Raw genomic sequence first — 15,527 nt, forward strand, 5'->3', positions numbered from 1 at the left:
CCGCTCCCACCCTCCCTCCCTTGTATATATGGCTCCGCTCCCACTCTCCCTCCCTTGTATATATGGCTCCGCTCCCACTCTCCCTCCCTTGTATATATGGCTCCGCTCCCACTCTCCCTCCCTTGTATATATGGCTCTGCTCCCATTCTCCCTCCCTTGTATATATGGCTCCGCTCCCATTCTCCCTCCCTTGTATATATGGCTCCGCTCCCACTCTCCCTCCCTTGTATTTATGGCTCCGCTCCCACTCTCCCTCCCTTGTATTTATGGCTCCGCTCCCACTCTCCCTCCCTTGTATTTATGGCTCCGCTCCCACTCTCCCTCCCTTGTATATATGGCTCCGCTCCCACTCTCCCTCCCTTGTATATATGGCTCCGCTCCCACTCTCCCTCCCTTGTATATATGGCTCTGCTCCCATTCTCCCTCCCTTGTATATATGGCTCCGCTCCCACTCTCCCTCCCTTGTATTTATGGCTCCGCTCCCACTCTCCCTCCCTTGTATTTATGGCTGCGCTCCCACTCTCCCTCCCTTGTATTTATGGCTCCGCTCCCACTCTCCCTCCCTTGTATTTATGGCTCCGCTCCCACTCTCCCTCCCTTGTATTTATGGCTCCGCTCCCACTCTCCCTCCCTTGTATATATGGCTCTGCTCCCACTCTCCCTCCCTTGTATATATGGCTCCGCTCCCACTCTCCCTCCCTTGTATATATGGCTCTGCTCCCACTCTCCCTCCCTTGTATATATGGCTCCGCTCCCACTCTCCCTCCCTTGTATTTATGGCTCCGCTCCCACTCTCCCTCCCTTGTATTTATGGCTCCGCTCCCACTCTCCCTCCCTTGTATTTATGGCTCCGCTCCCACTCTCCCTCCCTTGTATATATGGCTCTGCTCCCACTCTCCCTCCCTTGTATATATGGCTCTGCTCGGCTCCCCCATCATACTTACCCTCACATCGCTGAACTTCCTTCCCTGCATCTCGCGGCGCTTCAGCTCCTGTGCGGAGCAGTCACATGCTACCGCTCATTAAGGTCTATGAATATGGACGCCACGCCTATGGGAGATGAGTGGCGTCCATATTCATGACCTTAAATGAGCGGTACACTTGACCGCTCAGCGCTCGATGAAGCCGCCGCGCCGACAGGGACCGCTAGATGAGTATCAGCTGCTGCACCGCCGCCGGCTCCCCTTGTGTCCACGGACTGGCAAGGGCACTGCAACGGCCCGGTGCTGGGCCGCGGACCGGTGGTTGGGGACCCCTGTTCTAAAGAACCTAATATTATGACCATGATATTAAATTGCCTAGAGACATTATATTTTGTCAGCAGAAAGTTTTTAAATGATCTACCAACAATCTATGTCTGGAAGGTCAGAATAACCCCATACTGAGTTCGGTCATCAGAGGGAATAAGATTCCAAATATTTTATTTCTGCCCCAAAATAAGTAACTTGAAAAAGTGTTTATAAAACCTGTTTTTCAATGCCCAATTAAATCAAACAATCCAAATTTTTGGATAAGTTGGGACCAATAACTGTCCACAAAAACACCCGTGGCCATACTAAAGCGTCATGCACAGTCAATTCTGTCGATTCAGAACACATGACACATGCACAAAAAATGAACAGGTCAATAAGACCCTGTTCACACCACCCAAGAACTAAGACACAGAAACAGAACACAGTATGACAAACGTGCATAAATACTCTGTTGTAAAATATATGTAACAGTAACCAGCAAGTGCTAGTAAAAGATGTTAACAAAACCAGGGTATTTTGTTGATACGTTTTTTTTTTTGCGTTTTTTTTGTCATACTGTGTTTTGTTTCTGTGTCTTAGTTCTTGGGTGGTGTGAACAGGGTCTTATTGACCTGTTCATTTTTTGTGCATGTGTCATGTGTTCTGAATCCATTGATTTCTTGCTTATGCAAGTCTTGGGAGATCCCCGCCTCTCTCTTTTGGGACATGCACATAAAAAGCCATTTTGCCCAGCGAGCCCATACCGGGCAGCACCTTTCTGAACCCTGCTCATGAAGGTATTATTCACATGTTCAGGTTTTAAATATATTATATAGGACTGCTCCGAGAAGGGTATGCCTTGACGTGGCGGAGTGGCTTAGCGTACATTTTTTTGCAAAAAAAAGTATCAACAAAATACCCTGGTTTTGTTAACATCTGTTACTAGCACTTGCTTGTTACTGTTACATATATTTTACAACAGAGTATTTATGCACGTTTGTCATACTGTGTTTTGTTTCTGTGTCTTACAGTCAATTCTGTGCCAGGTGGCATAGCGTGGGTCCAAACAAAAATGAAACAAAGATAAAAGGAATTGGTTAAAATATGTTAAAAAATAAGTGTGAAATGGATAAAAACAAACAACATTAACGGTAGATTAAAAATTCTATTAATGAAGTAACGGGAGATATCACCTTCCCATATTATGTTACACTGATGCCTGTGTGCTTGTAATAGCAATAGAATTTCATTAAAACCATCTTCTAAAGTTCTCTCGTCTTCAGTGGAATCCCATCTCCAGTTTGGTAAAAGCCCTGAATATTTTTTTATTTTTTTTACTTTGACCTTCCACCTCCCCTGGGGTGTCGTGCGGCCTCATTATTTGCAGAGACCTACGACTGCCTTTTCTTGCAGCTGCTCTTCTTAAATTATTTAAATTTCCTTTGATGAGATTTGAAACTTGAGGAGATTGTAGACTGTACGGAACCCCGGGGTGTTTACCGCAAGACTTTTTGGTTCAGGAGGTGGCTAAGTTTACAGGGCAGATGAGAAGTTTACTAAAGTTTTTAGCACTGAAATGACAAGATAGACATAATGAGAAGGTCAGTCCATGGTGGTGCAGAAATATTTGCCGGGGGATGGGATTAGCTGCAATAAACCACCACTAATCCTGAACTGAATATTCCTCACATTCATTGATCACAATTCACACCTGTCTTTCTATATTGGAATGTCTGCTGCTTCCCTGCTGGGTAATTAGCAAAGTTTTCACTTCTGTCTGTTAATTGATCCTATTTCTGTCATTTTCTTACCTGCCTCCCTGTGGCTTCTCCCCTCTGGTCTCACCTGGTGTCTTTCATGTGCAATTAAAGGTGTATAAATTTGGACTAAGGGGTCTCTGATTTTGGTCTCTGAGTGCATTTTCTTAAGTTCTGCTCTTAAGTGCACATTAGAAATATACCAGAAATCTCCGAGAAGTGACCAGAAGGTAAGAGCTACCGTTACCTGTACTCACCTCTTTATCTCCCACAGTTACTTTTCACCATGCTAACTTATGCCAGTTCAGTTTTTGCTCCACTAATACTTACTCTTCTTCCGAACCTCACATCCCAACACTCTCCAAAGAAGTGTTTCTCTTACCTCCCCATCTGATGTAATCTCAACACCTGCTTCTCAACCTCACATCCCTCCTACCAAAACAATCCGTACACTCGCCTTCTCTCACCTCCTCTCTCTGCTTTTCCTAGCAGCTAGTGGTATATTTCAAAAACCAGGAGCTCCACATTGTTACCCCCATTAATTCTCCCTCCTATCACACACCACCTGCCAGAAAATATAATCTTTCCAACTTAAAACCTGTTCCTTTGACCCCCACTTCACCGCTCTTGTTTTCTGGAGCGCTTTGAAACGACCATTCCATCTGCAATAAGCTCCACGCCTTCCACGACCTCTTTACCTTTTGTAACCTATACTTCCTGGGCCTGGCTGAAACATGGCTGACGCCCCCCGACACGGCCTCGCCAGCTACGCTGTTTTATGGTGGCTTTCACTTTACCCACAATTCTCGCCCTGGTAATAAACATGGTAGAGGAGTAGGTCTTACTTTCTACCAACTGCACCTTCAACTCAAGCCCATTTCTACCCTCCCTTCGTTTGAAGTGCATTCTGTTCGTATCTACCCTCCCTCCAAGTGGCCATCATATATCGACCCACCGGGCTCGGCCACTGCCTTTATTAACCAGTTCTCCACCTGGCTTCTACACTTTCTCTCTGCTGACATTCTTGCCATCATCATGCATGACTACAACATCCCCACTGACACTCAGCAGCCTGCAGCCTCCAAACTCCTGTCACTTGCTTCAACCTTTGGTCTTACCCAGTGGTACTCCACAGCCACCCACGTGGATGAACATACATTACACCTGATCTTCATTTGCCTCTGCTCCCTATCTGATCACCATCTACTCACTTTGTCATCCTTCTTCTCCTCACCTGCCAACCATTTCCAGCAACTTGCACACCCTCAGAGAAACCTTGCACACCTAAACACACACACTGTCTGACTTTATTCTACCTCTGTCCTTCATATCTTCACTCCACAACAGTATAGGCGCAGAGGGGACTCCCTTTCTACTTTTGTGCCAAGGGAAACCACTCCTCTGCCTTGCCCCCTTTCTCCGCTACTGGAAAGAGCTCCGTGAACCTTCTGCTGTTCCATTTTTTCCCTCCAATTTCATACAGAGGTATGTGAAAGTATTTAAGGTAGGATGCAATGTTAGTTTTTATGTAGGTATTCTCTCCGAGAAACATCCAGCATGATAGGCAGTGAACGGAGGCAACATTTAGTGTCTCTTATACCAATACTGCCTCACCCTCCCTCTGTTGGTGTCCCTCGAGGCTATGTTCTGGGACCCCTACTTTTCTCAATCTATTTCTTTGGCCTAGGACAGCTCATAAAGTCCCATCTATCAACCATATCCTTCGTCTCCTCTAGCTTCCTAAAACTCCATGTGGACAAAACTGAACTAGTCATCTTTCCTGCATCTCGCCTAGCCCTCCTACTCGAGCTATCACAATTAACGACACCGCCTTCTTTGCAGTACCAGAAGCCTGTTGCCTTGGAGTTACCTTCGACTCTGCACTGTCCTTCAAACCGCACACCAAAGCTCCTGCCATCTCCAACTCAAAAATATTTCTAGAATACGTCCTTTCTTCAACTCTGAATCTACTAAAATGTTAGTGAATGCTGTCATCTCCCGCCTTGACTACTACAATATCCTTTTATGTGGCCTTCGTGCTAACACTCTTGCACCTCTCCAGTCCGTCATTAACTCTGCTGCCTGACTAATCCATCTCTCTCCATGCAACTCCTGTGCTTCTCCCCTCTGCAGATCCCTTCATTGGCCTCCATTTCCCCAACATATCTAGTTCATACTGCTAACACTGACCTACAAAGCCGCCCATAATCTGTCCCCACCATATATCTCTGAACTTGTCTCCCGATATCTTCCAACACGCAACCTCTGGTCCTTCCAAAACCTCCTTCTCTCCTCCACACTCACTCATATGTTCCTCACCCAATCATTTCCGAGACTTGTTTCAAGTGTCCTCCATTCTCTGGAATTCTGTGCCAAGACATCCGACTGTCCGCCACAATTGATTAAATTAATTAAAATTAACTTTTGTTCAATGGAAAACCCCTTTAAATAACATTGAAGTCAGTGTCCAATAAGCTGAAGAATGAAGTTAATAATTAAATAGGGCTTTGCATCTGGCTTGGTGGGATGTAGAACTATAGTACATAGAGTTTGAGATATGTACAATTACATTTTTCAATAGTCCAAAAATTCGGCAGCATATAAGTGCTACATCAAGCCAAAATAAGCATCGGTATATTCATCGCCAGATTTCCAAAAGTTTTTAAATAATCCAGCACATCACTCCTGATTTCGGCTATGCTCACATCAGTGTTTGTAATGGAAGCCACAATGCTGTGTCGGATCTACCACATGACAGACATCAGCAACACCCACCAAACCCCACAGATACTGTATATAAAATAGGATCCATCACATTCAGTCAGGACAGTTGTGTACCATTCATTCCAAACAGACCCGCGTAAAATGATATGAGCAGAGACTTAGCTGGAGTCATGTGAAACAATGTTTTCTCCCTTTCCCTTGTACTTAAAGGGATAAGATTAAAGTTAAAAGGGTAAAATAAAGAATAGATTGTTATTGGGGAGAATTCCTAATAATTTCTTCCTGAAAATAAATTCTATTTGGATCCACTTAAAAAAAAAAATGAAAAAGATTTCAATTGTCTTTGGATTTGTCACCTGCCCCTAAACCCAAGATCAATTATGCATATCTGCACAATTATCTGTAGTTAAGTACCTTTTATTAAGGTTTTCATTAAGTTTTAGGGCATTCAGTAGTGATTCATTTCTTAAAATGGTAGTTTTAAATACACCACATATGTCCAGTCATTCTCACGTAAAGCCCACTGGAGATAGCAAAACATTGAAGCACATCCACAGCTTTCTAATATTATGGGGTTTCCACGAATATGTATGGATAAACTGATGATTTGGTACACAAATAATAATTATAACTATGGCCAATAAGAAATACTTATGTAGGATTTTGTTCATCCTGACCCAGGTCAACACATGTGTGATCTACTTGTGTGATATAGGCAAGTTAAATGAAAAAAAAAAAAAAATCTGTAGAGTAAACTCCTAGAGACACTTATTGGTCTGTCAAGAGAGTGCTTGGTGACAGGTCGTCATTTAAAAACCTAATCCCATTATGCAGTCTTGGCTTGTAAGCGCAAACCTGCTAATTCAATAGTTATAAAATAATGACAAGTTTGATGTCAGAATTATTTTTTTTTACGTTATAATGACCTTGACTACTTATATTGCAAAGTACCAAGCAATGTTTCTAGAAATTTAGACATGTGGCAAACCCCATGGCGGTACCACATTTCTGATGTGAATACAGTTCTTATCTGGAATATTTATAACAAATTATTTTCATACTGAGGTCGACATGGGGAAATGATCATAAACAGGTTGCTTTTGAATGTTTAGAAAAGGTGGGTCATGTTTCACCTATAATTCTGATTGTGGCCGATATGTGTATGACCAGCATTAAAAGGCATGGATAACTTAACTCCATACTTAAAGGTAAATTCTAAATGTTCAGTTAAGGTATGGACGTTAACAATCCAAATGTTTGTGTTTCAGGCTATGGATGGACATCCGGAATTGGGCTGGAAAGTGAAAACTTTGTCATCCAGAGGATTAAACACGTGAAGCACATGCACTAATTACAATTACACCCATTCTGCATGGTTGTTACGATTGCCTTTTTATTAGACTGGTAAGTTACACTCACTTCTATCAAGGCTTTTCTATGTTTGTCACATTATGCAGAGTAGAGTTGAGTAAAAAGATTCTCAGGACTCTGGTATGGTGGCCACCGACTACCAATGTGGCTTCTGAACCAGGGTTCTGCCTAGCTTTTTGCTCAACTCTAAGGGCCCCGTCACACATAGTGATCTCGCTAGCGATATCGCTGCTGAGTCACAAGTTTTGTGACACAACAGCGATCTCACCAGCGAGATCTCTGTGTGTGACAGCAATCGGCCCCCCTGCCGGTATCGCTGATCGCTGTAGGAAAGCCCTGGACATTTCTTTGATCGCTGGTCTCCCGCTGGCCAGCACGCATCGCTGCGGGAGACCAGCGATCAGCTGGTAACTAACGTACACATCGGGTATCTAAGGGACGTGCGTCCCTTAGATACCCGATGTGTCCTTTAGTTACCAGCTCCCTGCATCAGAGCGCTGGTAACTAATGTACACAGCGTCGCTGGTGCTGATCGCTGGTGAAGCTGTCTGACAGCTCACCAGCGATCATGTAGTGAATCACCAGCGATCCTGACACGTTGATATCGTTGTTGGGATCGCTGGTGAGTTGCTATGTGTGACGGGGCCCTAAGGCTAGGGTCACAAGACTTTTTTTTTCTCTCATCCTACAAAATTGTGTCAATCATGGTATTAATACTCTGATGAGACTGTGACCTGATTTTTTCGGATGTGGAGAATTAAAAAAAAAAAAAAAAAAATCTCTGCCTTCTCCATTCCATCAGTCTGAAAATCGGACCGCACTCGAATATTATCCGAGTGCGATCTGATTTTTTCCAATGATCCATAGTCGGATGCAATTCGGGCATGCTGAGATTTTTTTTGGTCCAAGGAAAAAAAAAAGAAAAAGGGACATGTTCACGACCCCATAGAATAACATGGGGATTAGTACCATCTGCCAAAACTACGGATGATACACGTCACATTTCTTTGGTCGAGGGCATGAGCCCTTATGTAGATTAATAGAAAATCAATGGTGCAAAATCAAGTGCCAGTTTGGATGCTTCTTTGATGTAGGTGGGAAAACTGATCAATACGGCTGTTATTAAAGCTCCCATTGTGGCTATTCCCAGAAAAAGGTCCTTAGTTGCTCAGTCATAGGTAGCGTTTATTTGGGCATGCCAAAAAAAATGGAAAACTTAATGGTATTGTACTCAGACTGCCACATTTTTATTAAGAGACCTGAATGAATCTCTGATGGATAATTACAAAGGGAAACTTCAGAATAATATACACTGTCCCTTTAAGAGAAACCACTTTGATGTCATGAACGTGACAGGCGGATTTCGGTCAGCACAACATCTACTCCTGTCTAAATAAACAGCAGGAAAGCATTTTGTGTTTTGTCAGGACTTTTTTGCCATGGATTAAATTTGGAAAAACATCCTGTGAATCAGAGCCAGAGCCAAATACAATAGACCGGGTGTCTCCGAGATTAAATGTTATTTTTCTGACACGTTCTCAATGGATAATGTGCTTATCCTGGCAGACGGCGAGAATGGATCCAATGGAGGCCGCGGGATTGATGAGCGGCGCTGAATGTAGCCACATAATTATTGCTCGTTCCATATGTGGCGCCAACATATTCCGTAGCGCTCTACAGAGACTCTATGCTCATCATCCCCATTATCTGAGACAAACAGACCTGGCAGATTGAAATCCTGTATTCTACAATTAGAGCTGTTTTCTTCTTGTTGCTACCTGGAAACCATCAGCAAGCAGGTTATATTTTTTTTTATGTCTCTGTTTAGTAAAGAAGGTGCGGCAAAGACGTCCTTTTCTTATTGGATTGGACCCTTAATATCTTCTTTTTTAATATATGGCTGGAAAGCTCAATCTATCATGCCTTGGATATTCGCACATGTAAAATAAATAGAATGAAAAAAAAAAAAATCTGCCTTACAAAAAAAAAGTGATCACAGCAGAAGTCACGACAATAGGTTTAGAACACTAGTGCATTCATTGAGGTCAATGCTAATCACCTGAACATCTTAAGGAAACCATCAACAAGCAGGTGATGTGCTTACAATACAAGAACAGGATGATTTACAGTTCACAGATTGTCTTCTAGATATTAATAATATTTTTTCCTATTCTCAGGTGTTAGGGAGGCCGCACTAATGGCTGCATGAACTGGACGCTTTTTCTGCGATGGAATTGTGGCCGGCGGCTGCCTGGTTCCTGCTCTTCAGTCACATTGCTGACTGGCTCCAAACAGTTCATTGCCGAGACTTCACAGTGCAAGACATAGTCTTCCTCTATCCATCAAGTAAGATTCTGTCCTGAAATCTACTATTATTCACCCAACGACCTGAATCGGCGGAATCGTGATGAGACCGCGACCTAGAGCGACGTAGGAACGATCCCCGGAGTCTCCTAGGGACCATGACATCACAAGTTTTCCCCTGTTTGTCAGCTTGTGAAGAATTCTACATATTACTTCTTGATAAGCTGGGTGGAAGACCGTATGGATGGCACTATAGATCCTGCTGGACCTTCACCCAGCTTTCCCAGTCTCCTGAATGTCACTGAGCTTTCCCAAACGCCTAGATGTCACGCAGCGTTCCCAGACTCCTGAATGTCATCCAACTTTTCCAACTCCTGAATGTCGCCCGGCTTTCCCAAACTTCCAAATTTCACCCAGGTTTCCTAAACTCCCGTATGTCACGCAGCTTTCCCAAACTTCTGAATGTTTTCCAGATTTCCCAAAATCCTGAATGTCACTCAGTTTTCCCAAACTCTTAATATATGTTTATGCATGCAGTAATTTCTACTCACTTGTTTTATGTGCAGACATAAGCTGGTCATACGCATGGGAAACCAGTCAGCTGCTGGCTCATGTTTTCTGAGACACCAATCACATGCACACTCTGCTCTGCTGAGCGTGCATGTGTTCTCAATTAAGGAAATGGCTAGACAAATTAATGTCTGTCAAAGCTGCAATTTTTGGTGTGAAGTCCAACGATCTAAAGTGTTTGGCTACTTCCCAACTCTCTTCGAGGGCAGAGTTCTGGGGCGAGCAGGATGGGGCAGATTTAAATATCAACATGTTTGATCCTTCTGTTTTCAGGGAGAGATAGGCCCTTACATAGCCCATTATTAACACATTCATTTTAGGCTGACCTGAGTGGGCACTGATATGTCAGGGGGCTTCTGATTGAACCAACAATCAATATACTTGCTAACTTGGCGGAGGGATGCCCGATAGATCTAGCAGACACGTATGCGCCATCTCTTGGGTCGCTGCCGCTTTTCTGTAATGAGCACCTTGGTGACATCGATGTGTTTTTCCTAACAGTTGGGTGTACTGTCTTTACAGCGACGCCATACCCCGGGGGATTTAAATGTTTCACCTGCGAAAAGGCAAGAGATAATTACGAGTGCAATCGCTGGGCCCCTGATGTCTACTGCCCAAGAGGTGAGTGCTCTCATGCATGAAATCATACGCTCTAATCCTTTAATGACTGTCACACAGTGAGTTTTTGCCCTTGTGATGAAAGCACATCGGTTACACTCGCACAGCGTTCTGCTTTAGAACTTCGTCTGCGCGTCACTTTAGATCCGCCCCCGCTTCCCCCGACTTTGTGAACCCAGTTAATTGTAAGAATTTTTTTCCTTTTAAAAGAATGTTAATCTGTTATGCAGAAGGTTTTGAAGTTTGTGTCAGTTTTAATTTTCGGATGAATAGAAAGTTGGTGAATTTCTTACCTTGATCCTATTAATGTGTAATTAAATGGAGGTTAAAGGGAAAAGCACCCAGCAATCCGGCGCTGCACAGTCGGTGATCTCCTAGGGTGCGGGTCACAGTAATAATCCATTATTTACCATGAGTAGTACTATGTGCAGCAATAATGCAGAGTCTGCTTGAAATCCCTGGTGCTCCACTCTGTGCCGCCGTGCGTGCTCCACTCTGTGCCACTGTGCATGCTCCACACTGTGCGCTCCACACTATGCCGCCGTATGTGCTGCCCACTATGCGCTCCACACTATGCTGCCGTATGTGCTGCTGCCCACTATGCGCTCCACACTGTGCGCTCCACACTATGCTGCCGTATGTGCTGCCCACTATGCACTCCACACTATGCTGCCGTATGTGCTGCCCACTATGCACTCCACACTATGCCGCTGTATGTGCTACACACTATGCGCTCCACACTATGCCGCCATATGTGCTGCCCACTATGCGCTCCACACTATGCCGCCGTATGTGCTGCCCACTATGCGCTCCACACTATGCCGCCGTATGTGCTCCACACTGTGCGCTCCACACTATGCCGCCGTATGTGCTGCCCACTATGCGCTCCACACTATGCTGCTGTATGTGCTGCCCACTATGCGCTCCACACTGTGCGCTCCACACTATGCCACTGTATGTGCTGCCCACTATGCGCTCCACACTGTGCGCTCCACACTATGCTGCTGTATGTGCTCCACACTATGCGCTCCACACTATGCCGCCGTATGTGCTACACACTATGCGCTCCACACTGTGCGCTCCACACTATGCCGCCGTATGTGCCTCCTTTAATGCTTCCAAGTTCATATGGAAAAACTGTGTGTACCTCCAGAAAATACACTGGTGGTCCAGAGCGATAATATTGTAGATACGCTATGTTCACACAGAGTTATTGAGAGATTTCTTGGCGCAGCTCCACTCCAAAAAAAACAAAAAACAAACAAAAAAAAAAAAGTTGAAAATCGCTTGGAAAACTCTTCCAATAAATTTCCATGGGAAATCTGCTTTGAGTTTTATGCATACAAAGTTTTTTTGGACAGAAATTTACTGAAAACTCCAAATTCTCCTCTAAGATGCATCAAAGACTTGGAGTTTCTGCTCCGAGAACTCGGCCAAAAGACTCCGTGTGCATGTAGCTTTGCTGTTCATATGAGGAGTGTTTAATTTTTTTTTTTTTTCTTTTCCCCTGGAAAGGTGGGAAAAAAAGTGCTCTTCTTCGTAAAGGGATCCAGATGGCTTCTGCTCCAAATTAGGAGCTGACAAATTTAAAATCTTGCAAAAAAAAAAAAAAAAAAGCTTCATGGAGAAAAAAAATCCTCTTACAAAAACTCCCAAAAAAAGTAGCGTATGATGATGCTTTTTTTTGTTTAAGTCATGGTTTTTGAACGCCTCAAAAGAACTGTCTGTGAGCCAAGCCTACGAGTCTATAGAAAGATGTGTGCAGGCAACGTTAAAAAGAGGAGTTTATCAAGAGGAAACTTTCCATCTTGGGACGCTTTTGGAGGAGGTTTTCATCCCTGAAGAGGTTTTGGAAGAGTTTTTTTTTTGCTGCCTGCTCGTCAGACATTGCCTAGATTGGGGCATTTTCTATCAGGAGTGACTGTAATGAAATGACATGTACTGTACTTTTTTTTTTTTTTTCCCCATCAGGCGTTTTTCAAAAACTGGAAACAAAACATTCAGGTGACTGAAAGTATGAACAGGAAAGTGGGTTTACAATAGAGATGAATAGGAGGAATACTTCACGTGATTTTCAGGCATTAAAAAAAAAAAATCCTCTTAAAAAAAACTGTGCACAACTATGAGTATAGCTGCCAACAGTCCAGAATTTGCCAGGAATATCTCAATTTTTGCAGTCCTAGCAAATCTGGGATGTGGGTGGTCAACAGCACTTTAGGGGCACTTCCTGAAAGATCGGTGGCATTTTCGGGAGGGACGGGGGGTGGTCCTATTGCTCCAAAGACGCTATTGTTAGTATGGATGAATGGGTCACATTGGTAGGTCTGAGAGGTGAGAGCGTGAAAACAGTCCCTAAACATGGTCCTACACGTTCTAGGTTTCCCGTGTTCACGCGTGGGGGAATGGCCCATCCTCGTCCTGCACCATCCATGTTTTACTTTTCTCTGCGTGAATCAGGGATGACTCTTGGAGCTACACCAAGGCAGGAGTTCATGGTGAAACCTAAACCCGAATTTTAGACTAAATAAACCAGCTTCATATCTAAGCGATGGACAATTGTTGGGAAGTCTGAATCTAATCAGAAGATAATCTGTGCAACCCAATATTCCGACATGCACTCAGCGTCTCTGATCAGATAATACATTTCTTAGATTACATGGGATATATCCGAGGAGATGGAGGAGAAGATCTGAGACTACACAGTTATAGTGTATCCTTACTGAAGCCGTCTCGCCGCACAGCCCTCCACCAGTCCGTTCAGAAGACGGCACACAAACACTCCACTCAATGATTTTCTTCCCACGCCCAGAAGACAGGAGTCAACAGCAAAAATCCATTATAGCATAGCTGCTCCCGGCACACTGGACTCTTCACCGAGGAAAGTCTGCAATTCCAAACTGTTAATGGAGGATGATTTTTGCAATGGACCACAGATCAAAAAATATTCCATGCAGTGTTTTTTAGATCCATTTACAGACTCCAAACCTCCGATGCACAAAGTTATCAACTTCATTAGTTGTATCTGGCACAGGCAGGACCGGCTCCAGGATTTTTGCAGAACTTTTGTTGATAAGTCCCACTGGGCCAATCTTTGTTTTCCACACGTCTAAAGAGCTAGACTTTTTTTTTTCTTGCTTTTTTTTTGTTTTTATTAGTACTATTTTAAGCGGCTATTCAACTTTTTGATCTTTTTATTCCATTTTTTTTTTGTTGGGGGGGAGAGGCAAAGTGATCAAAAAAGAGCAATATTTTTGTATGTTTGTTTTTTTTTTATTTTTTTTTAAGTGCAACACAGATGGCACCCCTTTCGAACTGAGCTGAGAAAATCTGCAAAATCAGCCCCAGACAGAATTGGGGTATGTGCAGACGATCAGTAAAGGCTGCAGATTGGACGCTGCGTACTTCTGCAGCGTCCAGATGTTACAGCATAGTAGATGGGATTTCAAGAAATCCCATGTCCACTATGCGTCCATAGACACCCGCAGAGACGGACATGCGGCACGTCTCTCCAGACTGCAGTATGTTAATTTTTCATGCGGAGATGCGAGTCTCCATAAGAGAAATTTCACCCATACAATGTATTGTGTATTGGACGCGGTGAATTCACACGGTTCAATGAACACATGCGGAATCACCTGCTTCAATAGCCGGCAGCGTTTTGGACGCAGCGGACATGTGCTGCTGATTCCTGACCGTCTGCACATACATATTCTCATTTAACCTGCTTTTTCCTTTAATATTCTCCAATACTAGAAGACCCGACCTTGTGATTAGTAACGTTGCAGGCTGTAATCAGTATTGTTATGTTGGAGTTGTACTTAGTTTAGTTTTTTGTTAGTTTTGTGGTTCTATAAGGGTAGGAATTTGGTTGCATTCTTGGTGTCTTACTACTTTCCATTGCTGTCCTGTGAGCTCTCCTCCATCTCTGCACATGTGCCAAACAATAGAAAAGCAGACAGGGGATGGACATGCCCTTCTAAGCACGGGATAGCCTTCTGGGGGTATTATTACTCTTGAGGCAAAATGTACAAAGTAGACGACAAACTATGTGGAGTCCTTGAAAGGGAACCTGTCAACAGGATCTACCCCTATAAACCTGTGACCACTGGTTCTCGCCTGAAAACATCATCAGTCCATTGTTGCACCGCATGTTATTTAAAAACTACTTTGAAACCATTCTTTATCTGCAAGTGAAGGCTGAAGTGTCTGCCGACCATATAAGTGTCCTGAATAAGTGATCATTTGCTGATTGTTGTGGATCCGACTGCTGGGACCCCCAGTGATCTTAAGAATAACAATGTTCTGCAGATCCCTGTCCTGACTGTAGCAGAGCTGTGTATGTCCAACGCCACTCCATTAATTGTCTATGGAACTGCTAAAGAAAGCTGAGTACAGCGCTCGGCTATTTCCGGCAGTCTCATGAACATTGAGAGATACATGCCGGGGTCTCTCTCTGGATGGAGACTGCACGGGTCAGCTAGGAAAACTGAGCAGTCTGTGTGTTGGAGCTGCAGAGAAACATGTGGAAGCTGCAGTCTGCTCAGTGTGAACTGTGCCTGGAGATGAACTTTTCTGTTTGGTGCTGGAATCTGTTGGAGCTCGGAATGAAGGGGATACCAGGACTGGTGGGATCTGATCTGGCCTCTTCTGTGTATGAAGTCTGCATTAGGAGAAATGACTGTAATCTGTTCGGGTGAGCCAGCACTTACATATGTATGTTTCTGCTGAATGAACGGCCTATTTTCTGTGATACTTTGTGCCCAGAAGAGGCTGTTTTAGAATCCCTTGGAGTTTTATGAAGCAATAAAACTGCACCTGTTTGGACCAAACCGTATTGCCTGTGTGAACACTGCCTATGCCTACCTGAGAGCATGCATCCCTACAGGCCCATCTGCATATTATTTTTGAAAGACCATCATGTAACACGACATTCTGCTCACTACCCGCGTAT

The 15,527-nt window shown here is 43.9% G+C and overlaps 1 protein-coding gene and 1 long non-coding RNA gene across 5 annotated transcripts in view; one reads left to right on the top strand and one right to left on the bottom strand.

Annotated features, from left to right (window-relative positions):
* LOC141049308 (uncharacterized) overlaps positions 1-9,967 on the bottom strand; it is a 114,198-nt gene extending 104,231 nt beyond the window's left edge. The window contains exon 1 of the long non-coding RNA XR_012220328.1: positions 9,940-9,967. This is a non-coding gene — a long non-coding RNA (uncharacterized lncRNA). The remainder of the gene's footprint in view (positions 1-9,939) is intronic.
* LYPD6 (LY6/PLAUR domain containing 6) overlaps positions 1-15,527 on the top strand; it is a 55,316-nt gene that overhangs the window by 29,600 nt on the left and 10,189 nt on the right. For 3 of the 4 annotated variants that reach the window (XM_073545594.1, XM_073545595.1, XM_073545596.1), the window contains exons 2-4: positions 6,982-7,117; positions 9,262-9,430; positions 10,460-10,579. In XM_073545594.1, the coding sequence (XP_073401695.1) occupies positions 9,313-9,430; positions 10,460-10,579 (238 nt within the window). In that variant the 5' untranslated portion in view covers positions 6,982-7,117; positions 9,262-9,312. The remainder of the gene's footprint in view (positions 1-6,981; positions 7,118-9,261; positions 9,431-10,459; positions 10,580-15,527) is intronic. The other variant, XM_073545597.1, reaches the window with a different exon arrangement.

The sequence above is a fragment of the Dendrobates tinctorius genome, unplaced genomic scaffold (assembly GCF_039654945.1).
Source record: "Dendrobates tinctorius isolate UK_male_01 unplaced genomic scaffold, ASM3965494v1 ptg000143l, whole genome shotgun sequence".
Taxonomy (NCBI): domain Eukaryota; kingdom Metazoa; phylum Chordata; class Amphibia; order Anura; family Dendrobatidae; genus Dendrobates; species Dendrobates tinctorius.